Raw genomic sequence first — 24,563 nt, forward strand, 5'->3', positions numbered from 1 at the left:
CCGTGACCGTCAAAAGGATCTTGTCCCATTCTTCTTCATGGAAGGTGATCTTGTAGCCTGCAACAACATCGATGGTGTGATGGCAGCCCTCAACATCGTTCACGATCCAGATGAGTGGAGACTGTTCATTGATTCATCGAAGACGAGTCTTAAAGCTGTTTTACTGCATAATGGCAATGTTTTGCCATCAATTCCAGTTGGTCATGCAGTCCATATGAAGGAAACCTATGACAACATGAAACAACTTTTGAGGTGCATAAACTATGACCAACATCAGTGGCAGCTTTGTGGCGATTTGAAGGTTGTTGCTCTCTTGCTTGGTCTGCAGACTGGATACACAAAGTACTGCTGTTTTCTCTGCGAATCGGATAGTCGTGCAAGAGATTCCCACTACATCAAGAAAGATTGGCCACTCCGACAGTCATTGGAGCCTGGGAGGAAAAGGTGTTCAGCATCCACCACTTGTTGAACCAAGGAAGATTTTGTTACCACCGTTACACATCAAGCTGGGTCTGATGAAGAACTTTGTCAAGGCCATTGACAAAACACAAGCAGCTTTCAAGTACCTCCGTGGAAAATTTCCAAGGTTAAGTGAAGCTAAGATAAAGGAAGGTGTCTTTGTTGGTCCTCAGATTTGTGAACTTCTTCGAGATGATGCATTTGACCATGCACTGCGTGGCAAGGAAAAGACGGCATGGAAAGCCTTCCGGTTAGTGGCAATAAATTTTCTCGGAAACAACAAGGCAGACAACTACAGCTTGTTGGTGAAAAGCCTCCTCAAGACATACAAAAGCCTTGGTTGCAACATGCCACTAAAGATACATTTTTTGCACACTCATCTAGATTTTTTTCCACCAAACTGCGGAGCAGTGAGCGACGAGCACGGTGAGCGATTTCACCAGGACATTGCAACAATGGAGAAACGCTATTAGGGCAAATGGAGCCCATCAATGCTTGCAGACTATTGCTGGACAGTGACAAGAGATGCTCCATTTAATGAATACAAGAGACAAGCCAAGAAGCGCCGAGTAGACACTGAATAGGACTAAACTATGTACAGAATAGTTTTTTGCCTTTTGTTTCATAATACATTTTATTTATATAACCCTTTTGCTGATTTTTAAAGTGTTACATACACAGGACAGGTGAAATATTATCATGTAAAGCAACCATAAACACATGAAAAGACCTAGGTTTACAATTTATGATTAAAACTCTACTATATACATAATATACATAGACATAAAATGTAAAAACTTAAATATCTTAGAAACAGTAGCCAGTTGTTTTAATTGTCATATTTGAATTCAGCACATCAAAATACAAAATAAATAGCACATTTTATCTCTGAAGCAGACGACTTCTCAAAAATTGTAGACCAGTGTAATCAGACCAGTTTCATTGGGGTAAGAGGTGTTATTCAAAGAAGGAGTTGTCAAGAGTTACAGGATCTCAAAATATTTCAGTGCTGATAGTTACACGGTACTTACTATGGGGGATCCAGTAACAGGAACCATGCAGACAGCCGCTCCAGGTGGGCAGTTGACATCTGGGATTGGATTCAGAGGCTCACAGATGTTAATATAGAAATCTGGAGTGACGTCAGTTAAATCATCATCATCAAATGCCTCATAATAACCAGTTCGATGGATCAGAGGGGAGAGGTCAATAACTGAGCTTCCATTCAGCACTGAGCACTTCACCTGTTAAAAAACAAATGTGATGCCTTTATGGGAACTGTCTATTATGCAATGATACTTCCCTTTCTCCCTCTGGCCAGAGAGGGAATTTCAAGTGGGATTAAATTTCAAATTCAATTTGGAGAGCCTTTAAGTAAAACTGCATTTGTTGCTCTTTGCTTAGCTACTGACGGTAATCTACATAATTTATATTTGATAGAGGAAATGGGATTTTCTTATTTAATGTTTATGACTTAGGGCCCAGGTTCACCACTAAGGAAGAGAGAAATGAAGCATTGGTGTGTAATTTCTTAGTGTAGATAGCCATAAAAATGTCTCAAAGGGTCAGCAAACTCAGTAGCAATCTTGAAATCAGTCATGGGAGTACACTTCAAGTACAGCATTTAAGCCATTTAATTACAATCCAGTAATTTTTTCCCCCCAATTGTACAATCAAGTACACTTGTTCTCATCATGTTTATACTTTCTGGCACCAAGAGAATCTGAAAGTGTACACATTTCTCATAAATCATATGAAAGTTTTGGGTTTTTGAATGGTAGCTAGGAAAAAAGCAATTGCAAAATATGTCAGACTTCTAATGCCAGAAGGGACCATTATGATCATCTAACCTGATCTGCGTAACAGGCCATAGAGCCTCACCATGAAATTTCTGCATCAGGCCCATATTTTCTATTTCAGTTATGGCATATCTTTCAAGACAAAGATACTCAATAGTGAAATGAGTTATCTTACAAGCTATCAAAGCGTGTCACATCAACTCAGAGGTTAACATCTGAAAATGCCTTTTCTGTTCTTGTTAAGAGTATTCTCAGATTGGTCAATAAGTACCGAAACTAGAAATCCTTTGGTTACAAGTATTAACTGGTAGCAGACTTGCACTTTTTACTGTAACAAATTATACTCACTGCTAAAAAAGACACTTCTGCTATGAATTTCTTTATAAGTTAGGGTACTATACAAGATGAGACCTTTCCCTTGAAATGTAGAATTTAAAGAATAACACTTTTGCCACATCAGTACGACGCTAACAAGAAACAGAATGTTTTTTCCATTGTACTGTGTCTGTGGTTTCTGTTTCAGAAAGAGAGGCTTGTTGATTCTCTTACCTCTTCCTCACAGGCTAAAGTAGTATGCCAAGAAAAGTAATGGGTGCATGTCTGCTCATCAAAGGACAAAAGCACAGGTCGGCTACCGGCTCCAGCATCAGACTTGCACACAAAGCTAAAATAGCTTGTGTGTTTCAATTCAGCGTTTGCAGGACAGGGATCTCCCCCTGAGTAGACAAGCTTCAACAGCTGATCCTCATAAATCAACATTTTGCTCAGCCTTCCAGCACTAATTGGCTTCTGATCACCAATGATGCAGGCACCTAAATCAAGTAAAATGGGGACAAAAGTTACTGGCTAGGAAAGAAAATGAATAATCTGATTGTACTGTGTAATTGTATGGTAGATGACAATTGTTCCTTAAATCCTACGGTGGTCTTAAACTAGGACTAAAAGCATTTTGAATTACTACTTTTCCCCTAAACAAACAATTAAAAAAAAAAAAAAGCCCTCTCAATATGGTATCTACTACTTGCACCACTATGTTTAAATATCAACGTTTTACAAGCATAAAAAGGGAGTGGTGGCTGTAGAAAATTCAGTCAAGATGGAAGGTAACAGGCAAAGTTTTAGTATAGCTACTCCTAGTTCCAGCCACCCATTCCTTATCTCCATTCAGAACTAGCCATTTGCTTCTTTTAAATTATAAGGGTGCAAAGAACATTAGTCACTGAAAAACTAGAAACAGACTTTTTGTCTAAGATGAAATAAGGTAGGTTACTTGCCCATTTGATGGGTGTTAAGCCCTTTGGATATTAATATCTCTTTATATTAGAGCGATCACTATAAATTACTCAAAGCAGTTACAGGCAGACAACATTTGAAGTAAGTGATGGTGTTAACTGTTGTCCTTTGTGGAATTACACATTTATCTGGTAGACTGCAAGAACTCTGACAGAGGCACTACTGCAGCCACTATGGGTCAGAATATGGGGCCACACAGAGTAGCAGAGCACATCATACCAGACACACTGTGATACTTAGCCATAAATGGATCAGTGAAGTGTGGACCATCAGCGTTGGCTCTCTTTTCAATTCTAAAAGAGTGGTTTGTGTGTCATCGATTAAAGATTGTTTGGGAGAGGAGAGTTCTAATTCCTTCGCCCCAGCTAGAATCCCACAGCTTCGTTGCATTAACAGTGCAAGTGTTTCTACACTAAATCTTAAACGTTGCCTGCCATGGGCTTCCAAGGCCTGTTAGTAGGTTCCGTTTTAGTACATGGCAGATAACGCCTTACCTACTACTGTAGGTGACACTTAATATGGGAGAAGAACACTGTCAGTCTTCTAGACCAGATTAATCTGCTACATAAAGATTTATTAAACATCCTCTTAATAGGTCACCACTGGAAGTCTGATTTAGGGATGGGATTAGTACCTAGTGTAGACTACATTTATACTAAACGCACTAAATTACTCCTGAGGGAATTCTGCACTACTGCGTGTGTGCATATTTAATGAACCCTGCAGATTTCTATTTTTTCATGCTTTTTTTTTTTTTTTCAAAAAAAAAAAAAAAAAAAAAAAACACGCTTCTGTCAAAATGTTGAAGCAGTCCCAAATTTTCCCCACCAGAGGGTACTGTGGCGACAGTTGCAGCTCCCAGCAGCAAGGGTAGAGAAAGCTGCCTTCCCAGCACTTGTCAGGCCAGGTCAGGAGACAGGGTCTGTGGAGTGCTGGAGGGAGGAGTGTCAGACAGGAGCTCATAAGGGCTAGTGGGGGAGGACAGACTGGGGCAGAGGCTGAATGAGAGTGGAGACACAGGGCCACGGGGGGAGAGAGGTGCAGACACACATGGTGATGGGGGAGAGGTGGAGCGGCTGGGTGAGGGCACAGACACAAGGGGACAGGGGCAGATGTGCCTGACTGAATGGGAGAGTCTAGGGGCCAGCCAGAGTCTGCATGGGGGAAGCTCCCGAACAATCCTCCCCGTCCCCCTCAAAAAACTGTTCCATACTTTTCCCCATACCAAACAACTCTCTAAATTCACACACAGGCGCCTTCCCAGCAATTTACTTCCACTCTCCCTCAGCTCCTCCGTTACCCCTGATGCCCCCAAGCCTTTGCACTGCTTCTGAGGGGTGCAGGAAATACGGTTCTGTATTGTAGGATAAATCAATTATTACTCAGAGTTCTGTAGTAATATGCCTAGTAAGGAATCTATTTCCTGAATCTTTTTTTGTCATCTGTATTGTTACAGACATACTTGCTGACAGGTATGTTGAAATAAATGAACAAAAATAATTGAAACTGGTGTGATTATATTGTGTTATTTTGACAAAAAGTATGTTGAATTTTGTAGAATTTGAAAATATTGTGCGCAGAATTTTTAATTTTTTGGCACAGAATTCCCCCAGGCATAACTAAATGCACTAGTTGAAGTGCTCTTCAGTCTAATCATCGCCACTATGCCTTGTAACTGGGTTCCTAACATACAGGTCTGAACTCACATTTATTTCCTTAAATTTGAGTGCAGTTTGAGGTTGTTGGAAGAAGGGTCTCAATACATATCTAAGGGGTCTCTTTCTTACAGTTTGGCAGCACTTGTATAACTTATCGTGTCAATAAAGTCTCACTGAATTGAAATGAAGGAGTCACAGCTGCTCCTTAAATAGTTTGGCTGAATAAACTTAAATGATTATATTGGTGACTGTCACATGTCACTCCACAACTTATAACAGTTTAATGGAGTTTCTGCTGCTTGTTATTTGCAGTATTTTTGGTCAGTTTTGCAATCAGCTGTTTATAAGTGATAGGGATGGGGGAAGAAAAAGAAACAGATTTCCATCTTCTGGGAACCATATCTTCCCCTGATTTTTATTCCAAGTGCCAAGTGTTTTGTTTTTTGTTTTTTTTAGACAGAGTGCTTAGTGCGAATTCCCAAGTCTTGCCCAAAAGCAGAGACCCATAGCATACTGCCTGCACATGTCCAGAGGCTGAGAATTCTGGAGAATTCAACAAAGGACTAGTCCTATTCCCTGCTTGCAGCCAGATCTACGGGCTTGTCTCCATGGTCCAGAGAGAAGGGCTTCTGTTCAAACAGGGACTCAGGAATAACACTCACTTCTCCAAGGCAAATGTTGTCCATTTCTAACTCCATTCCTAACATGTTACATTTCTTATGATTTTAAAGTATTTTGCACCAGTGAGTCCCAACCAGGCTACCTCTATCTCCTCATGTATCAGTGCATTATATTCCATTATCTCTTGCCCACTTGTATGTTTTGGTGTTTAATACTGTGAGGAAAAATAGGTTTTTCTTTAGGCAGAGAGTTTCACTGACTGATCTACTGTTAGTGATGTCGCATACTATTTACAAGCACAGAAGGCAAATTCAGAAAAAAGCAAACAAAACAAACTTACCAACCCCACTACCACATGGGCTTTTAGCTTCATTACAAACATTCAACTGAAGCCTTCTTCTTCTCTTGCTGTCATAGACAGTGTAGCCAGACTCTCTCTTTAAAGAATTCAGGTCAAAGAGATGGCCTGCAGGGAGAACAAGGAAGAATTTATTCCTTTTGCAGAATCAAAATAAATAAAATCGAGTCAAACAAACAATGGCTTTTTAAAGAGATGCTTAAGAATCATAGCCCAGCACTCCCCCGACTCCACAGGATGCCCGATAGGCACCAACCAGTTTTGACAATTATTTGCCTTTTAAGTTACTTAAGAGGAATCCAATGCTGGAATTTTCTGAGGCAACAATCTGTTCAGGGTCTGCCAGTAGCATTCATGATAGACCAAGCATCTCCAAGAGGCTGAGAGAGTAGTTCCTTTACACAATATTTCTTCAACCCGCCTCAAAACAGTTCCCCTCTGGAGAAGGTGAATGACAACAACCCTCATCTCCCAGCACTTGAGAGTTCTCATGCCACATCTGGCAGAATGAGGGCAAGCCGACCAGGGTTCAGGGACCTCCAATTCTCCTCATTCATTGTTACTGGCAATTACAGCTATCCGAGAGTACAAATGCAATACGGTTTCCAACTCCTCTAACACGTCTGGAACACATTGATGCCATATGTATAAAGTTGTCATGTGTCCCTAACCTGTAGCAGGGTTGGTTACTCTGCAGTCATTTTGCACATTTCTTTTCAGAGGACATGCAGCAGCAGTGAACCATAAGAAAGTATATTCACATTCTTCAATAGCAGTTACTAATTCTGGTTTAGACTCCTGAAACACAGAAAATTTGAGAGAGAAAAATCAAAGTATCTTCAGAAGTACAGCAAACATTTAAATGTGACAGCAAGTAATGGAAACTCCACTGCTGGGTATATCTGAAAGCTAGAGAAAATGTTGGACTATGTACTAGAGAGAATAACTCTGCACTAGCAGGCATATTAGACATGAAAGACCTTTCTGGTCAGTCTCTCAAATTCTAGGAGTCTCAGATCAGGGCTCAACTCCTTACTTAGCTCCCACAGCTAGTTCCAATCCAATTGCACCAAAAGGGTTTTTGCCCCACCCCAAAATAGTGGTGAATATTTTTCCTTCACGGAAAAGTGGATACGTCACAGCAAGATAAAATCCTACTGGCAGTACCATACTTACAACTCTGCTTTCATCACACTTGAGGCGTAATATTGTTGTCCTGTTGCGAATTTTGTCCGGACATGGCTCCCCATTTACGTACTTTAGAACAGAAATGCCATTTTCCCATCGTGGTCCATCAGCAACCTCACCTAGATTTATATATTTGGAACCATCCACTAAGCAGGCAGCCGCATCTGACGGACAAGACTCTAGATAAGAGACAAATGCAGAAATGTGACATTTGCTCTCTGTGACTCCATCACCAGCTGTCCCAACACTTTAGGATGCATGTTTACGAAACAAGGGATTCTTCCACATGTACACTAGCGGCAAAGTGCTATGCTACTCACCAACACCACTTTAAAAGAAATGCTTATCTTGACCATCACTTTAAATGGTTGACCTCAGTCTCGAAAAGAACTGATTATGTTAATTTTGGACACTTAGTCACTTGGGACACTTTGCTTCCTTTATACAGCTTCACCTCCCACTCACACTGTCATGCAGCAGCAGGAGGAACCAGACACAGCTGTAGCTGCTAGAAGGGATGTTTGCTACTGCACAGCTCAGCTGCCAGAATACCTGCCCCTAGACCAGGGGTCGGCCACCTATGGCACGTGTGCCAAAAACAGCACGTGAGCCGATTTTTAATGGCACGCGCAGCAGCGTGCCATTAAAAATACTGCCCGGACTGCTCATCTGCCCCCCCAGCAGGGGCAAGGGACAGGGGGCAGAAGCTGGGTCCTGCCGGCTCTCCTACCTCTTCCAGCAGTGTGCTGGGTTCCTACCCCTCCTCCGGCTCTCTGTCCCTCCCTCCCTGAGGCCGATCAGCTAATGGCCCTTGCGAGGGGGAGGGGGTCAGGAAGGAGCAGGTCGGAGGTAGAGTAGAAGCGGAAGCAGGACCTTGGGGAAGGGGGGTGGAATGGAGGCATTCCCCCCCCCCCCCCCCCCACCCCTGACCCTAGCCCCCCCACCCATACCCAGCCCCCCCGACCCCCCATGCACCCCCCACATCCTGACTCTTGCGCCCCCACATCCCCACCCCTACCCTGAGCATCAAGTGGGAGCTCCTGCATGCCCCCCCCCCCACATTCCTACCTGCACCCCTCGCACCAAATGGGAGCTGCCCAGGTAAGTGCTCCACACCCAAACCTCCTACCCCAACCCTGAGCCCCTTCCCTCATTCTAGCTCCTGGCCGGACCATACACCCCAACCTGCTCTTTCACCCCCAGCCCTATGCTCAGTGCACTCCCACCCTCAACTCAGTGCAGGGGGGGGGGGAGAAGAGAATGAGCCAAAGCCAGGGAGAAGGTAGGTACCCACTATATGTGGGCAGGGCTGGGACCCCAGACCGGCAGCGGGCTGAGCAGATCCAGCAGCCGGGATCCCGGTTGGCAGGAGCCAGCAGATGGAACCCCTGAGCGGCAGCGGGCTGAGCCCCGCACAGTCCGCTACCAGTCTGGGGTTCTGGCTGCCAGACCCTTGCCAGCCTGGGTCCCGGAAGCAGGCCCTGCTCAGCCCGCTGCCGGCTTAGGTGAACAGAACCCCAGACGAGCAGCGGGCCGGCAGCGTAAGATCAACGTTTTAATTTAATTTCAAATGAAGCTTCTTAAACATTTTGAAAACCTTGTTCATTTTACAATACAAAAATAGTTAGTTATATAACATATAGACTTGTAGACAGAGACCTTCTAAAAAACATTAAATTGTATTACCGTCACGCAAAACCTTAAATTAAAGTGAATAAATGAAGACTTGTCACACCTCTTCTAAAAGGTTGCCGACCCCTGCCCTAGACACCTGGCCAAGAATCTAGGATCAGCTCGGTGGGGCTAGAGAGAAGCAACCTCCTCAAAAGGTCACCCTCCTCCAGTGATGCTCTTCTGTGCCATCTCGCCCACCCCCAAGATCTATGGCCAATTTAGAATAAAGGGGGAAGAGCTAGAGAGTAGTGAAGCAAGGCTGAGGCTGTGGAGAGGTGGGGGTAAAGAAAAGAGCTGCTAAGGAACTCCACCATTGGTTATGATGAAACTGACCCTAAGCCTTGGCCTTCGCTCTGCTGCCCACAAGCCACAGCTGTGCCTGTGTCTACTCTGCGCCTGGTGATCTTTTGCTTTGCTGTTGGCACGGTGTGGAGAGGAGACAAGGCTGTCTCTCCTCCTATTTTCATCCCATAACTACCAATGGCATTTAAATATGTATTTCTCTTGCTCTTACCTGCCCCTGCATGTAGCACTAAGGACTGGCAGACATTAATATAGTATTTTTGTGTTGAGCCAGACATTGGAATAGCTTCCCAGTTTTCTCTATGCCGTGTCAGAGGTGAAAGATCAAATGAGTTTCCTGTGTTGTCTCTGCATTAAACAAACAGTTTTACATTTAGATGAATCAAAGCCACCTCCAAAAGCAGACCACCACGCTGGATCAACAATTCTGCACTGATTCAGGGGAAAATGCTAAATGCAGGAAGCGTCTGGAACTCCTGCATCAACAGTAGGTTTCTATTAGCAGCATCCCAGCCAGGTCTCACACCCTTAGGTTTGCCAAGACCAACCATTAGATAGGGTGGACCAATGCTATGAGATATTACAGAGAATCCTCTATCTAGGTCCCTAGCTGGCGTGTCTTACTCAAAGCACAGTGATTGCCAGATTTGAGGTCAGGAAGGAGTTATCCCCCCAGGTCAGATGGGCTGGGGCACTGGGGATTTTTTCCCTCCCTTCCTCAGAAGCACAGGGTGTGGTTAACGTGCTAGGACCAGCTGGGTCTCTCTCACCTCATCAATTCCCTGACACTGCAGAGATCTCTGGCCCTTGGGGACCTCAGTCTCCCCTGTTCCCTGCCTGTGGCACGCAATTTAGTCTTCTGAGGATTAAATGCTTTAGTCTAATTCAAGTCTCTGGTCTTACTCTAGGTGTATCTGGATGGAACTTCATGAATCCTGATATACATTAATTAGATCCTTTAGTCTGAATTCTGGTCTCTTCTGGCCTTAATATCTCTGTGAAACTATGGCCTAGAGAACTATTCAAAAATGTTTTACGGGGAAAGCCTCACAAGTCATCTTGCTTCTATGAGGGTCAGAGAGAGCACGCGCTGGTGGTTAACTATATTTCAACACACACAGACAGCAAACTCAAACATTAGGTTCCAGTTTCCATCATACATACCCCTCCTTTTCAATGGTTCAAAAACCCAACACCAACAGCTTCATTTTATCTCTGGCCTCTTTCTGCTCCCTCCCCCACCCAGTCTAACAATGTCTGTTCTGGCACTAAACTGTAAAACCTCCCCCTACTTCCCAAAAAACAGTCTATTCCTATATACAAAATTAGTTCATAAGCTTAAGTTTGTTTTCTCCCATCCCCGAGAATTACATTTGCACTTGTGCATTGGTGATACGCGTTACAATTTAATCCATCACAAATTCACACTGGATCACTTTATCAACGAGAGAAAATAATAGCTGTGATCATAGCCGCTCATGCTGAATACAATGGCTCCTGAATGGGCACGTCACCACCAGCACACCACCACCAGTTTAGGTCAGAGGGAAGCACAGCTTACTTGTAGGAACATTCTATAGATCGGAAGGGTGGACAGGCATATTGGGTGTGCCATTCAAACAGGTAGGTGCAATCAGGAGTTTCTTTTAGAAACACTGGCTGAAAAAAAAAAAAAAAAATAGAACCAGAGAAGTTTATATTTCACATCTCTAAATACAGCGGTGAACAAAAATTTCCCCTGCTTCATTTGGCTTTCAAACATTAGTGCAGTTAGACAAGACACCAATCAGAGATCTAACATTATACAGCTGAATGCAGAGGATCCCTTCACATGTTACTAGTCCTAAAGTTGTGTATACATGACCAGAGCTCAGAAAAAAGCCATTCATCAAGGGCATGTAAAAATGTTACCCACAGAAAAGGGTCAAGAACCACTGGCTTTTCTAGAGGATTGTAGGGAGGGAGGAGTAGCAGCAGAGCAGTGTAAGGGCCACTGTTTCTTTAACCAGGAAGGAAAAGGGAAAAATAGAGGGATCGGAGCGGATAGAACTGCTAGCTTCTGCCCAGTTCCCTCCAAAATGGGAGTAGGCAAGCAGAGCAACCCCATAGCCACTGGTCCTTTCAGAGTATGGGCTAGGGAAAAAGGAGCAGAGGGATCAGGAGGAGGAGGGCCACCTGCACCTTCAAGGTGATATTGAGGGCTACAGAAACAGCCCTGTGAAGATGTAAATTAATTGCATTTATGAGTGGACAGATTTGGTTCATTCGGGGGTGGCAGAACTGGAAGTGCCAACATGGCCATAAAAAAAATAAAGCAGTCCTGGCTTTGGAAAGTTGGGGCTTTTAGGAACATGGCACTGCAGCAATATATTTCTTCCAAACTAAGAGGCTTAATCCTCAGGCGAGTGCATTCCAGGAAGTTATTCATGCTCTGCAATGCAGCTCTGCTGGAAGCATTTGTTTAAACTTGGTTTCAAGCACACTCTTACTAAACGTCAGGCAGCCTTAAAAAGGTGGAATCTACCACTGTCTGTGGGGGCAAGATTAGCATGATCAAGAGGAACACATTTCCCAGAATTCTAATAATTCACTTATAAGGTATGTTTGTTATAAAAAAATATAATCTCGCTTAACGTGTAACAAAAGAATAAAAAGAATGCCCTGTTCTTCTGTAGGACAAGCTACTCATCCTCACGCCATGCGTTTTACACTTTCAAAAAAAATCAAATTATTCAAATAAGGAAAGATCTTTTCCCAGTCTCCTTTAAAAGCCAGTTCAGGGCTCATGATTCAGCTACTGTAGTCATAGTAATTCTCCAGTAAGAGGAATGGTGCTGGAGATTTCCCTGAGGTCCCCACATCATGCCAGGCAGACATCCAGATGCCACATCAGGGTGCCCTTCATTTAGTTGCTGATGCATTTTCTATCTAGCTACATTATCCCAACACTAAGGAGGGGAATAAAATAATTTAACTCAGTCGGGGGGAGGAGGGGGAGGAAGCAGTGAGAGGTGTTTCAAGAAACATGTAATCCTCCTTTAACAACAGAATGCATAGTTTTCCTTATACTGGTCTCCCCAGCCCCCTGAGTATGGTAACTCATGAGGAGAATTTCAGAAACTATTTTTTCTGCAGCTCCCGAAGACTTTTCTCAGTGTACAAAAGATAGACTAACCTCCAGAGTGTGGTGATCACAGTAAAAAAATATGGCAGTTGAGCGTTCATATATTTTGTGGCATCTCTCTCCACTGGTATAGTTGATTTTTATTAATCCATTTTCAAAGGTCAGCTTCTCAGTATACAAACCTTTTAAATTAGATAGAAAAAAAATAGCTGAAATAGAAGCAAATTATTACTTGAATCCAACTACAGAAAGCTAATCCAGTACATTTGCACAGTTATAGTCAATACTTCTGCCAGCAGGCCACAAGGACTAGGTAAGGGACAGTAATTTAAAAAAGGATACATTTCTGCTAATATGGTCTCAGATCACGACAGAGAAGTTACAGGTTTCTGGTGATATTAGGTTTTTTAGCTACATCGAATAACTCAATCTTAGCTGTGAAAGAAAATTTCTATGCAGAAAGACTGCCATAGTTGGAGGCCTCGTGTGCTCTTCTGCAATGTCTTTACCATCATTGCCAGTTAGATGACAGAATGTGCACAGGTTCTTCTCTCTACTCTGAAATCATCCTGACATTTCACAAGCCACAGTCCTCCATTTGCCAGGCGATGTAGCCACCTCATCTGCCCCTTAACTCCCCTCAAAGCACCACATTAAAAACAGCCTCCAGTAAGAGAAGGGACTCTGCTCCCCCACAGTCGGTCATTGACACTTGTGCATTAGCCAATGAAGATTCATAGAAAGCCGCTCCAGCGGATGCAGTGCTCTCAGTCGCTCCCAACCCGAGCTACTGATTCACTGAGGTCTGTACCCTACATTTGAGTGGCAGTACAGGACTTATTCAAAGCTGACAACTGGATTTGGGGCATCATTGACTAGAGTCAGAAAGAGAGATGGTAAGGACAGCTTCTAGTTATATAGAAGCCATTTTAGGGAACACAGAAGTAGGAGCTGCTCCTTAAATGATGTTTTACTACTTTATATCTGCTTGGCAGTGGTTCTTTACCTCTGGGAGATGCACAGTAAAGCACGATGCACTGAAAAGCTGCACTCACACTTCCAGAGTGACACAGCAACCCCCTCCCAACTCCTCTCACTAAATCCAACAACTACTATACCTGCTACTTTTCTAAGAGACTGGTCTTGCTTCTTTACTTGGCATGATGAGACACTGCTCTGATGATTCGGCTGAGGGCAGGCTTCCGTTATTCTCTCACAGACTCTGAAATAGTAGTCATATTCATCTGTACTCACTTTCTTCTCCATCCCAGAAAGAGGCCTCAGATCATAGACAAAACCATACCTTGGATCTTTCACTTGACAGTTATCTCCTTTAAATCAAAGTTAACAGAAGGCTTAAATTGCAAATAAATTTAACACAGCTAAACACAAGCTTTGCAATATACACTCTGAGAGAGTTATACATACTCACAGCTGCAAAGTCAAACCTGCACAAAGGACAGTCCTTATTAGGCAGCCTCCTGCCCATCACTCCTAAGAACCCTAGAGTAAATTTTGCTCCAAACTTTATTGGAAGGCCACTTCAGTTAAAGCAACTAATTTCTGTTGAGCACGTGAGAAGCCTCTTAAGAGTTCCACTCTTATTTAGCTTTTAATGACAATTAAGAGAAAAACTCAACAATTTTTAATGATCTCTTAAAATTGTTAGATAAAAACTTATAATAGTCACTATTTTAAAGCAATATTCAAAAATAGACTCATGAGGCAAAATATGGCCATGGATCAAAAACTGTCTAGGAAGCAGGATAGAGCAGGATTAAAATAGTCAACTTTCATCATGCCAAAAGGTTAAAAGCGGAGGAGTGCCAGGTCCAGGACCTTTATTTATTAATGATCTGCAAATAGAGAATGAGTAGTGAGATAGCAAGGAGAAGAGCAGTTTTGGATGGGCACCTTAACCCACTGCTGCCTAGTGCAGAGCTCTTGCACCTTTCTCTAAGCATCGGGTGACAATACTGGACTAAGACAACTCAGGAATTACCACTGCAGATCAGACCTATGTTCAGACACCACAATGTACACTTACATATTTTATCTGTACATCACAGCTTTACTTAAATGTAAGAACTAGAGTAGTTGTGGGTTAAACTGCAACTTGAAGAGCCAAACCTTAAGCTGGTGTAAGATCAGTGTAGCTTCCCTGCCTTCAATGGATGGAACTACACTGATTTACACCAGCTAAGGTTCTAGTGCCACATTTTTAAACACAGATTTTAATCAAACCAAGACACCTGTGTGTTGAGAATCATCACCGTATATTTCGAGCTATTCCCGCCACACGCCACCAAGCTTACTAGGGCCCAAATAAAGGTAAATTTAATGGGATTGGCCTTTGCAGCAGTACTGATCCTACAGCATTATCAAGAGTAATAATAATGGTTCAGAGTACTTTTATAACAAAACTTCTGATTTTTGCTTATACATCACTGGCAATTTAAAACAGAGAAAAACTAAGAGTTCAGGATCACAATGGCACACAGAAGTTACCAGACGGCTTCTTTGGAAGCCAGGACATTTAACATTAGAGCTTGAAATAAAAATGTACCCAGCCCCCACCAGTATGACAGCTAAGCTTATGAGCCTGGGTCGGAAACCTGTGCTGCCACACCCTACCCCAGGGTTACACTTTGTGACTTTCATGAAGCACAGTGTACCATAAAAGTACACCACTTGTTTCTTTGTCACCATCACAGGTCAGTGGATTTTTCAGATACTAAAAGTTCTCTTCATAACCAAGATGAGCCTTTAGTGCGCTGAGATTGTGTATGAAGGAGCAATTACATAACTATTTTCACAAAAGCATTGTGTACAAAACTGTTGTAATAGTAAGGAATAAGATCACATTTCATATTTAATTTCAGTTTAGAGACTTTTTTTTACCTTCTGCTCTGTGGACAGGACAGGCTGCCAACGTTCTCCAGATAAACACAAATTCACAACCATCCTCATGCTGAAACACAGGTGATCCCTACAATACAAACACATGGGGATTATTCTAATATTTAAGGTTTCTCTTTCTGGGTAAGCAGTGAGAGGGGAGAAGATAAATGCATTTTATAAACAAACAAAATCAAAGTATATTTCTAACTCATGGAGATTGAATTCAAGCAGACTCGCATCTAATGCCACTACTTTTAATCCTACGAATCAGGTCCCTGAACAAAGCCACTTTTATTGAGTAATAATGGGGAGTCTAGTATTGCACAGCATAAAACTTTATTCAATAAAAGCCGATGAAAATGTTATTTTCCCTTTTCTGGTTATTAGAGTACACTGAAAAACATTGCTAAAACCCTAACCGTAAGCAAAATTTAGAGGCCCCAATTATGTTTTTTTTTCTGGAATGGAGAAATAAAATACATTTTGTTACATGCCATAAGACTGACCTATTACTAGGATTTGAATTTTATATAAAATCAATATACACACACACACACACACACACACACACTTACTAGGGTTTGATCACACTCAAAGAGGATACGTGTAGAATAGCGCTGTTTATCTTTGCATGTGTCACCATTCAAGTAAATAATACTAAGAGACCCATCGGTAGCAGCTTGAGGACTTATCTGAGTAACACCAAGGTTCTGGCCTTTATCAGCAGATTTCACACAAGATCCTATTGCACCACCTGCAGGAATAGGAAATTTTATGTCAAGCATGTTGCATTTTCATTACAGAAAACTCCACTTATGTAGACATACCATATATACTTGTTCATAGGCCCAATTTTTTTTTTGGAAAAAAGGGAAGCACCAGAGACGGGGGTCGGCTTATAAATGGGTATAGAGAGGGAGAGGTGGGACACAGCCCCTTCTCCCAACAGAGGGAGCAAGAAGAGGCAGCCCAGACAGCAGAGCCAGAAGGGAAGAGGTGAGGCCAGAGTCTCTCCACTTCTTGCCACGCTGCTCTCCCCTGCAGTCTCCGAAGCAGCTGCAGCCCGGGGCTCGTAGACTGCAGCCGTGCCACTTGGCCCTGGCCCCCCAGAGCAGGCAGTAGCCATGCCGCCTGGGTGCCAGAACATGCTGCGGCCACGCTCCCCAGCCCAGCCCGCTGGAACATTCTGCGGCCGCGCTGCCCGGTCTGGCCTGCTGGAGCAGGCTGGGGCCATGCCAGCCAGGCCAGAGACATCCTCCCCTGGCCCTCCCCAGATAAGGTGGGAAGGGATGGTATGGGGAGAGTGTGAGGGTCCCTGGCTAGGGGTGGGGTCATGTGGGGGGTGGTCACAGGGGTTACTCCCCTGACTCCCAGCTTCTCTCCCCCCACCCCCCAAAAAAAAAATTCCCCACCAGTTGCTGTCCCAGTCCGTCAGGATAAGCAGCTGGCGCACCGGGACACTTTGTTTACTTAGGTTTACCTCCGTGCCTGCGGACGCTCAAGGTAAACAAACCATCTCGGCCCACCAGTGGCTTATCCTGATGGCCCGGGAGCCAAAGTTTGCTGACCCCTGAATTATAGGGTCGGCTTATCAACGGGTTATAAAAATTTTCCATTTTTACTTCTCCATTTTGGGGGGGGGGGGGGGCCCCCTTTTAAAACAAACCGGTTATGATAAAAGTATTNGCCTGCGGACGCTCAAGGTAAACAAACCATCTCGGCCCACCAGTGGCTTATCCTGATGGCCCGGGAGCCAAAGTTTGCTGACCCCTGAATTATAGGGTCGGCTTATCAACGGGTTATAAAAATTTTCCATTTTTACTTCTCCATTTTGGGGGGGGGGGGGGGTCCCGCTTATAAACGAACCGGCTTATGATAGAGTATATATGGTAATTTTTTTTTTTTTTAAAGGAGTGGGTCAAAAAATGCAGCAGCTCATATCAAAGAGTGAACTGGTCAGGGATCAACTATATAAAAAGAGTCACCAGTTCATCTGAAACGGACAGCACATTTTAGTCAGAACTTTACTTTGTTTTGTTAGACGATAGACTGAAAATGCACCTTGCTAAGTTTATTTATTCATGATTGTGTTTCCAGCAAGTTGTCTTACCACATTAAGATAAACAGAAGGGGCGGAGCGTCTTGTCCAATTTTTCTTTATTAATATATTTATGGCTACCGCCTTTGCTATAGCATGTACTAACAGCAAACTGGTTAAATCCTAAAATAAACATAACAAAGAGATAAATATAAATTCTTTACTTCATAAAAATTACTTAAATCAGTACTTAAGTCATAAACCACAAGCTAGGAAGAGAGCATTTTAATGCACCACTATCAGCTTACCAGGGCATCCGGGCACATAAGGTAGAGGCTTGCAAACATTCAAATAGAAAGTTCTTGTTTTTGCATCTTTTGAAGTATCTACAGCGATCCAGGGCTCTCCCTCTTTGCTCAAGTCACTTAGATCATACTCATTGCCAGCCGAGTCTGAAATGTATTTGGGATGAACAATAAATTGAGGGGATATATATGGTATTGTATATTAAAAACCCTGACCTTCTTTGTCATGTTCTTGTTACAAGGTTAGATGGCTCCTCAATACATACTAAGTCTCATTACCAATATGAATGTATTAATTAAGGCAGCAGTTCACAAACTGATCCATAGGAACCCTGCAGAAGGTTCATGAAAAGCTAGCTGGCCAGCCAAAAACACTGACTCTGTTATACCAAACTGCATGCAGTATTGCTGTAGCCATGTTGGTCCCAGGACACATGAGAGACAGAAGTGGGTGAGGTAATATCTTTTAGTGGACCAACTTCTGTTGGTGAGACACACAAGCTTTCCAGCTTACACAGAGCTCTTCTTCAGGTCATCTTTGTGTAAGCTGGAAAGCTTGTCTCTCTCCCCAAGCAAATTTTTTCCCTTGGCATAGCCTTCCAAATGAACAGTATATAGACTTAATACTGCCGCATGCGGTTGCTTTTATCCCTGAATCTGGAAGCAACATAGAATCTGTCTACAGACAAATCAAAGGGCTTAATGCTGTTGTTCTCACAGCTCTATGGGTATAAGGATTAATGCTCTACGGGTGTGAAACATGGACCTATTATGAACAGCACGTTAAAAATCTTGACAGTTTCTATTTGCAACACCTACAATGACAGCTACGCATCAAATGGCAGGTCCAGCATCCAACATGGAAGTCTTGTCAAAAGCTGGTTCAGTTGGTATCAAGAGTTATTTGCTTTGCATCCAACTGATATGGACACTCTGATGGACTGGTTATGTAAGTTGTATGCCTGAGACCCATCAATCAAAACAAATTCTGTATTCTGAATTAAGCTCTGATAACTAAGTGGAGGGTGGATGAAATGCTTCAAAAGAAGCTGAAACAGGGTCTGCACAAAGTGAGTATTTCAGACAGAATCTTCGAGAGACTGGCAACTGACCATATTCCATGGTGCCAGGCCATAAGGGTGGGGGTCCACGACTTTGAGAAGAACCACGTTGCATAGTGGGAAGCAGCTCGCCAGCTACAGCAATAACGTGCAGTTCAACCAGCACAATCAGGCAAATGGCCTGTGGTTAGTGCAGTAAGTGTTATTCTTCCCCAACTGGTCTTTGGAGCCATGCTATGGCCCCATCAATACAAACAGATTGTCGACATCCTCTAGTTCGCGGTGACGAATATTATTATTCAGACCTAGCTGCATGACATACAGACACATGCAAGTGACCATACAGCTGACTCTTTCCAGTGCAGACTAAAGAATAGAGTGGTTGTCAAAAGGCAGCTATCAAGCTTGGTAGGGTCAAAATTTCATATACATCTATTTGTAAACTCAATTAGTTCCTAGCTTTCTCCTAAAACTAAGGCTTTTATGCAGTTTAAGAAGAGGGAAAGTCTAGTACCCTAGGAACATGAGACACCACTGGCATGCAACAGAGGAACCTTCCATTTTTAGGCTTCTAATGGGATTAACAGTTGTGAAGAGAGCCGCTTCTGACTAAGTGGGTATTCATCCACGAAAGCTCATGCTCCTATGTGTCTGTTGGTCTACAGGGTGCCACAGGACTCTGTTGCTTTTACAGATCCAGACTAACACGGCTACCCCTTTGATAAGGGTTAGAAAAGTTCATCTAGACGCTTATCCTGAAGACGAGTTTTTAAACATTTTTGACCCTACCTCAAACTTTCACCCATCTCCATAGAAAGCTTTACCTTTCGTTCAATTACCCTCACCTCCCTGATATGCATTTCATGGAACACCCCCACAATAACAGTGTACTTACCAGTAACCTGGCAGTCTACTGGAGCAGGGGCACAGGCTAAGGCTGTATGAAACTCAAAGAAAGTATTATGGATGCCCAGTGCACTGTTTATTTCTTCATCCACAAATTTAAGTTCTCCAGGGTACGAGTCATTGCAGATGAAAGTCACTGTAAAAGTGTCGGATGCTCCTGTGTGAAGATATAGCAAATGATCTACTGTTGGGTGCAAATGAAATTTGTTTTCTAATCTCAGATTAAAGAAAAGTGAGCACTCTAAGAACAACAGTCACTCTACTAACTCAACATATCCATTTGTTGCATTAAATGAAACTGCAAACCTTAAAAATCGGTCAGAAAAATTCTACCTTGTGGTCTGCAGTGTTTAGAACTACAAATCAAAACTCCCAAACAGGGAGCGTTTAGAGGATCTGGGCCAGAATTATTCAACTGCCAATTAGAGTCAAAAACAAAACAAAAAACACCCCAATTTAAACAGACTTGTCATAGGAAGCATATCAAATCATGGGCCGCTGAGGCTGATTTCAGAAACAAGTACACCTCTACCCCAATATAACGCGACCGGATATAAAACGCGAATTCTGATATAACACGGTAAAGCAGTGCTCTGAGGGGGCAGGGCTGTGCACTCTGGCGGATCAAAGCAAGTTCAATATAACGCGGTTTCACCTATAACACGGTAAGATTTTTTGGCTCCCGAGGACAGCGTTATATCGAGGTAGAGGTGTATGCCCAGTGAGAACTGTGCTCCTTGAACCCCTGACCACAAAAAAAAGCAGCCCATATATATACATGCCCCATCACTATTCAGGCATCAGATATTGTTGCCATGGTTGCTGACAGGTTATCCATGAAAAAGTGATCTCTCATTTCTAGGCAAAGTCAAGGATCTTGGCTCAGACATTAAGGAAACAATTACAGCATCAGAAACTGCAGCACTCTTTTGGCCTATTCCAATGGAGTAACTTCCAAGCAAAAACAGGACAAATGGAGTCTCCAGACTGGCATTGCTGAGTGCAGTAGGTTGGGTGTGAAAGGAGAACAGAAGACACACTAAATCAGACAAATAGAGAGAACCTAAGTTACATAGGGCCTTAAGAAGCAGTGCCAAGAAGCTTGAACTTTACTTAGTATTTCTGACATTATGATGTTAGATATCAACTTTCCAGTTACTCTTCATAATTGCAGGCTGTCCATTTTATATGGCACCCAGCAACAATAATGTTTGTTGCCAACTGTCATGGTGACAGATCTTCACCTATCTATGGAGTATCATTTAAGCATTATGCTTAGTTTTAAGACTGTACATCGACCCTTCCTGCCCAGTGCTCCTTTCTCAAACAGCCACATTCCCGTCCCAATAAACTCCATGTCTCCCAGCTCGGAACCCAGAAACTGAGTACGTTCAGACATACAAGTGAATAGTTTCCTTAGCATGTTTCAGCTTCAGAAAGTTAGTCTTCATAAGAAATAGGAGCAGTCATTCAAGACAGTATGCCACCTAGAGCTAAAAGTTACTGATCATAGTGTTTGAAAAGTTGTTTGTCAAACAAATTGAAAACTTGTGGATAATTCAGGTCAGCCACAGTTTTGCAAAAAAGCCCAAAGAGATCATAACTTGATTTTAGTTTTAAACTGAAACTATTTCATTTCGGTTTTCCCCAACCCCCTTCCCACTCTTCCAGTGTGTGTGTGTGTGTGGGGGGGGGGGGGGGGGGGGGGGGGGGGGGGGGGGGGAAAGGAAGGGAAAAGAGGGAAGGGGGCAGAGAGGAGGGGATGTTTCTTCAGATATTTATTAAGTTAAAAACACTGAGAAGAAAGTAAACTTAAATCCAAAACATTTGGTTTAAAGAAACTATGAAAATGTTGACACATTTGTTGCACAAAAAAATTGAGAGTCTTAACTCAGCTTTTCTGCAGAATGAAAAATTCTCATTTCCTTTGAAGTTTTTGTAGAAATTAATTTGGGTTTTTCAGTCAGCTTTAAACACTGAATTTATCAGATAGATTTTGTGCACAAATAGCAGGGCCTGGGAATGAAAACACTACCATAGAGCTAAAGCAAACGCCAATTCATCGAAACTGTACCACAGGATTTTGAACTCACCTGATTTTACCTCAAAATTGCCTCTATATGTAAGAGTTAGAAATCCTTCCGGGGACAGAGAGAGGGTTTTGTCCAATCCCACTATCCTCACTGATTTTAGATCTTCTACTTCACATCCACCAGCTGGTTTTTCATGACCACCACCATCACAATCTGGTGCTGGTCCACAAATATTTAGCTAAAAAAAATTAAAATGTGAAAAATGTTAACTTGCCTGAAGAATTAACGTTGAGAATCATTCCCACATAAAAGCAACATCAGAACATAGCCTCCGCTGCTTCTGGCCCACAGGAGGACTATCTATACAGGATAATTAAATTCCCCATTTCTGCACTCACCCTAGTTCTTGCTTACTTCTTTTATGTATGTTGACATCAGTACAGAGAGGGTAGTTTCTCAGTTTCTGACCACCCCACCACCATCCAAAAGAAACAATGGAGCATACAATGGAGTAAAGCCAGAAACACAGCAAAAACTACACTTGTGTTATAATTTTGTCAGCATCAGAAAGATGATTTTAAAGTTACTTTCGAGGTGTACCAATTGCCAGTTTGACTCTTTCCTCAAGTAGTTTCTTCAGTGGCTGGTGAGAAGAAATTTTAACTGCCTTCAACTCCTCTCCCAAAGTAGGGCTGGCTGACTCATAAGGATACTGGCACAAAGTATAGGATCAGTAGTCAAACTTTCAACTTTACCAACTAAGACCAGAAGGCATGAACATAGCTTTGGCTAGCTGCAGTTTGTACGTTTAAAAATATATATATAAATAAATAAAAAATTAAGAAGTACCATAAATTTCTTCCCAATTCCACTGGTTATATAGCCTTTTTCTGAAGATAGTGGTTGCATGTTGAACAAAAAGCCACTGTTTGGATCTCTTACAGAGCAGGACTGAAAAAAAAAGTAGGTGGGGTTGAGAGGGGAAGAAAGAGGTTAGTTATTTTAAGAAGGGACCTGCAGATAGATAAATAAAATAAAATATAAAAAAAGTTTATTTTAAAGAGAAGTTACATACTTAGCTTTAAAAAAAATTTAAGCTTTACAAAATATGTTTAATGACCAGGATGGGCACAACATAATTTGGGCAAGGGCTTACTGAGATTTAATTTAGACTGACTAGTAGCAATAACACATTTGTATTCTTTAGTGCGGTGCAAGAACAGATCCCAGTTTACTGTTTGTGAAGCTACCCAAGAAAGCAGGCACCACTGGTATATTGGTACAACTGAACATAATGCTCTATAAAGCAAGTCTGAAAAGTCAACTAAGGAGAACTAAATGAGGGAGAAGAGAACGCATCAATGAAATTATAGAAGGATATGCAGATGTTTTGCAACATGGCCATTAATTTAGATCCAATCCAGGATGTGCATAAAAATCTGAGGGTTATTCAATTGCCAGTGTGAAATCAGTCTGATCTCCCTACAGGTATTTACAAATCCAGATGCAGCTGTGATGAGCTGAGCATAAATCCCTAGACAGATACAATACAGTTGGTGGTCTCCGTAGGGGAGCAAACAATTCAATGATCATAGCAAGTAAGTGGTTTTTATAAGTCGACATTCTAGTATATTAGTAGGGCCATTTGGGAAAATTGCCTTACTGCTTCTCATGATTACCTGCTCTATTGATCACTTAACAGAGGACTTCACTCTTGAGTATTCTAAGTCTGGCCCCTTTCAGTAGCTCTGGATTAATTTTAAAAACTACTTTGCTAAAACTAGTTTTGCAGGAGACAGACAACAAGAAGCACAGAGCACAAAGAACAATTTTTAATGGCTACAAAATAGCCCTCCCCACTCTCACCTGAGTTTCATCTTTTGTTGTTGTGACTGGACAAGCAGCTTCCGTTTCCCACAGAAAGGTGACAACACATTCTCGATTATCAATAAACCTGGGGCTGCTATTCTGAAAATTCAAATTGCAAAGAGAACAACATAAAATTAAAAAGACTAATTTCAAGTGCATCTGTGTTTCATCTTATGTCAAAACTACTAATTCTTGGCAATTTGCTATTTTAGTAAGAGTTCAGGGGCAAATTCTCAAGTTGATTGAGAATCTGGCTCAAAAGGAAAGAAGAAGAAAAACAAAAAACGTTACTGCACATGCACTTTGTGGTACTTTTTCCCCTGCCAAGAGTTCAATACTTTCAGTATGTAGGGTGCCTACACCAAACAAACAGCTTAGACTGAATAGTTAATTGTATTAAAGACCTGCATTAACCAAAAAAAAAAAAAAGTCCTACTTATACACTTATCTAAGCCAATTAAAATTGTGTTTCATAAATTTCAGGACTTGGCACATAGTCCATTATGGTAAGCAAGCAGTTACTGTTATGGAATATTGAGTAAATAGGGCCATGAAGCACTAGAGGGTTAGTTTAACTATTTCAGATAAGAAATATTAAGAAGTTTACTGTGATCGAGTGTTATAGGTCCAACCTTACCCACAAAAGCAAAGCAGTGCAGAGTAAGTGCTAAAATCCACACAAATATGTTCTTTGTACTAAGATTCTGAGCATGATAATGTTATGCACTGATCTCAGAGTCATGCAATATTTCAAACACCTAGGGTGCAGCAAGAACAAACCTAGAACAAGTATTATTCCGGGCTTTCTACCTTAAAACTGAATTCCCTTGCTTATGTGGAGTTAGGTAATTGTAGCTTTGATATAAACAAATGGGAAACAATTATACATTTATGACAAAGCATAGAGAGACAGTGAAACTGTTAAATCTGGTTGCCTTATAAAGTACATAGGTTTCCACATTTTGGATCTATC

The 24,563-nt window shown here is 42.2% G+C and overlaps 1 protein-coding gene across 2 annotated transcripts in view; it reads right to left on the reverse strand.

Annotated features, from left to right (window-relative positions):
- The window catches only part of IGF2R (insulin like growth factor 2 receptor), an 88,341-nt gene that overhangs the window by 21,085 nt on the left and 42,693 nt on the right, over window positions 1-24,563 (reverse strand). For both annotated transcript variants that reach the window (XR_004645081.1, XM_034765283.1), the window contains exons 20-35: window positions 23,588-23,689; window positions 22,571-22,672; window positions 21,782-21,959; window positions 19,678-19,845; window positions 17,725-17,868; window positions 15,954-16,132; window positions 15,379-15,466; window positions 13,596-13,808; window positions 12,529-12,659; window positions 10,915-11,012; window positions 9,565-9,701; window positions 7,365-7,555; window positions 6,860-6,986; window positions 6,171-6,296; window positions 2,808-3,070; window positions 1,491-1,703 (exon numbers count right to left, since the gene is read on the reverse strand). Coding sequence is in view for 1 of the 2 variants with exons in the window: in XM_034765283.1 (XP_034621174.1) it covers window positions 1,491-1,703; window positions 2,808-3,070; window positions 6,171-6,296; window positions 6,860-6,986; window positions 7,365-7,555; window positions 9,565-9,701; window positions 10,915-11,012; window positions 12,529-12,659; window positions 13,596-13,808; window positions 15,379-15,466; window positions 15,954-16,132; window positions 17,725-17,868; window positions 19,678-19,845; window positions 21,782-21,959; window positions 22,571-22,672; window positions 23,588-23,689 (2,460 nt within the window). In the remaining variant the exon portion in view is untranslated. The remainder of the gene's footprint in view (window positions 1-1,490; window positions 1,704-2,807; window positions 3,071-6,170; window positions 6,297-6,859; window positions 6,987-7,364; window positions 7,556-9,564; window positions 9,702-10,914; window positions 11,013-12,528; window positions 12,660-13,595; window positions 13,809-15,378; window positions 15,467-15,953; window positions 16,133-17,724; window positions 17,869-19,677; window positions 19,846-21,781; window positions 21,960-22,570; window positions 22,673-23,587; window positions 23,690-24,563) is intronic.

Source organism: Trachemys scripta, chromosome 3 (genome assembly GCF_013100865.1).
Source record: "Trachemys scripta elegans isolate TJP31775 chromosome 3, CAS_Tse_1.0, whole genome shotgun sequence".
NCBI lineage: Eukaryota > Metazoa > Chordata > Testudines > Emydidae > Trachemys > Trachemys scripta.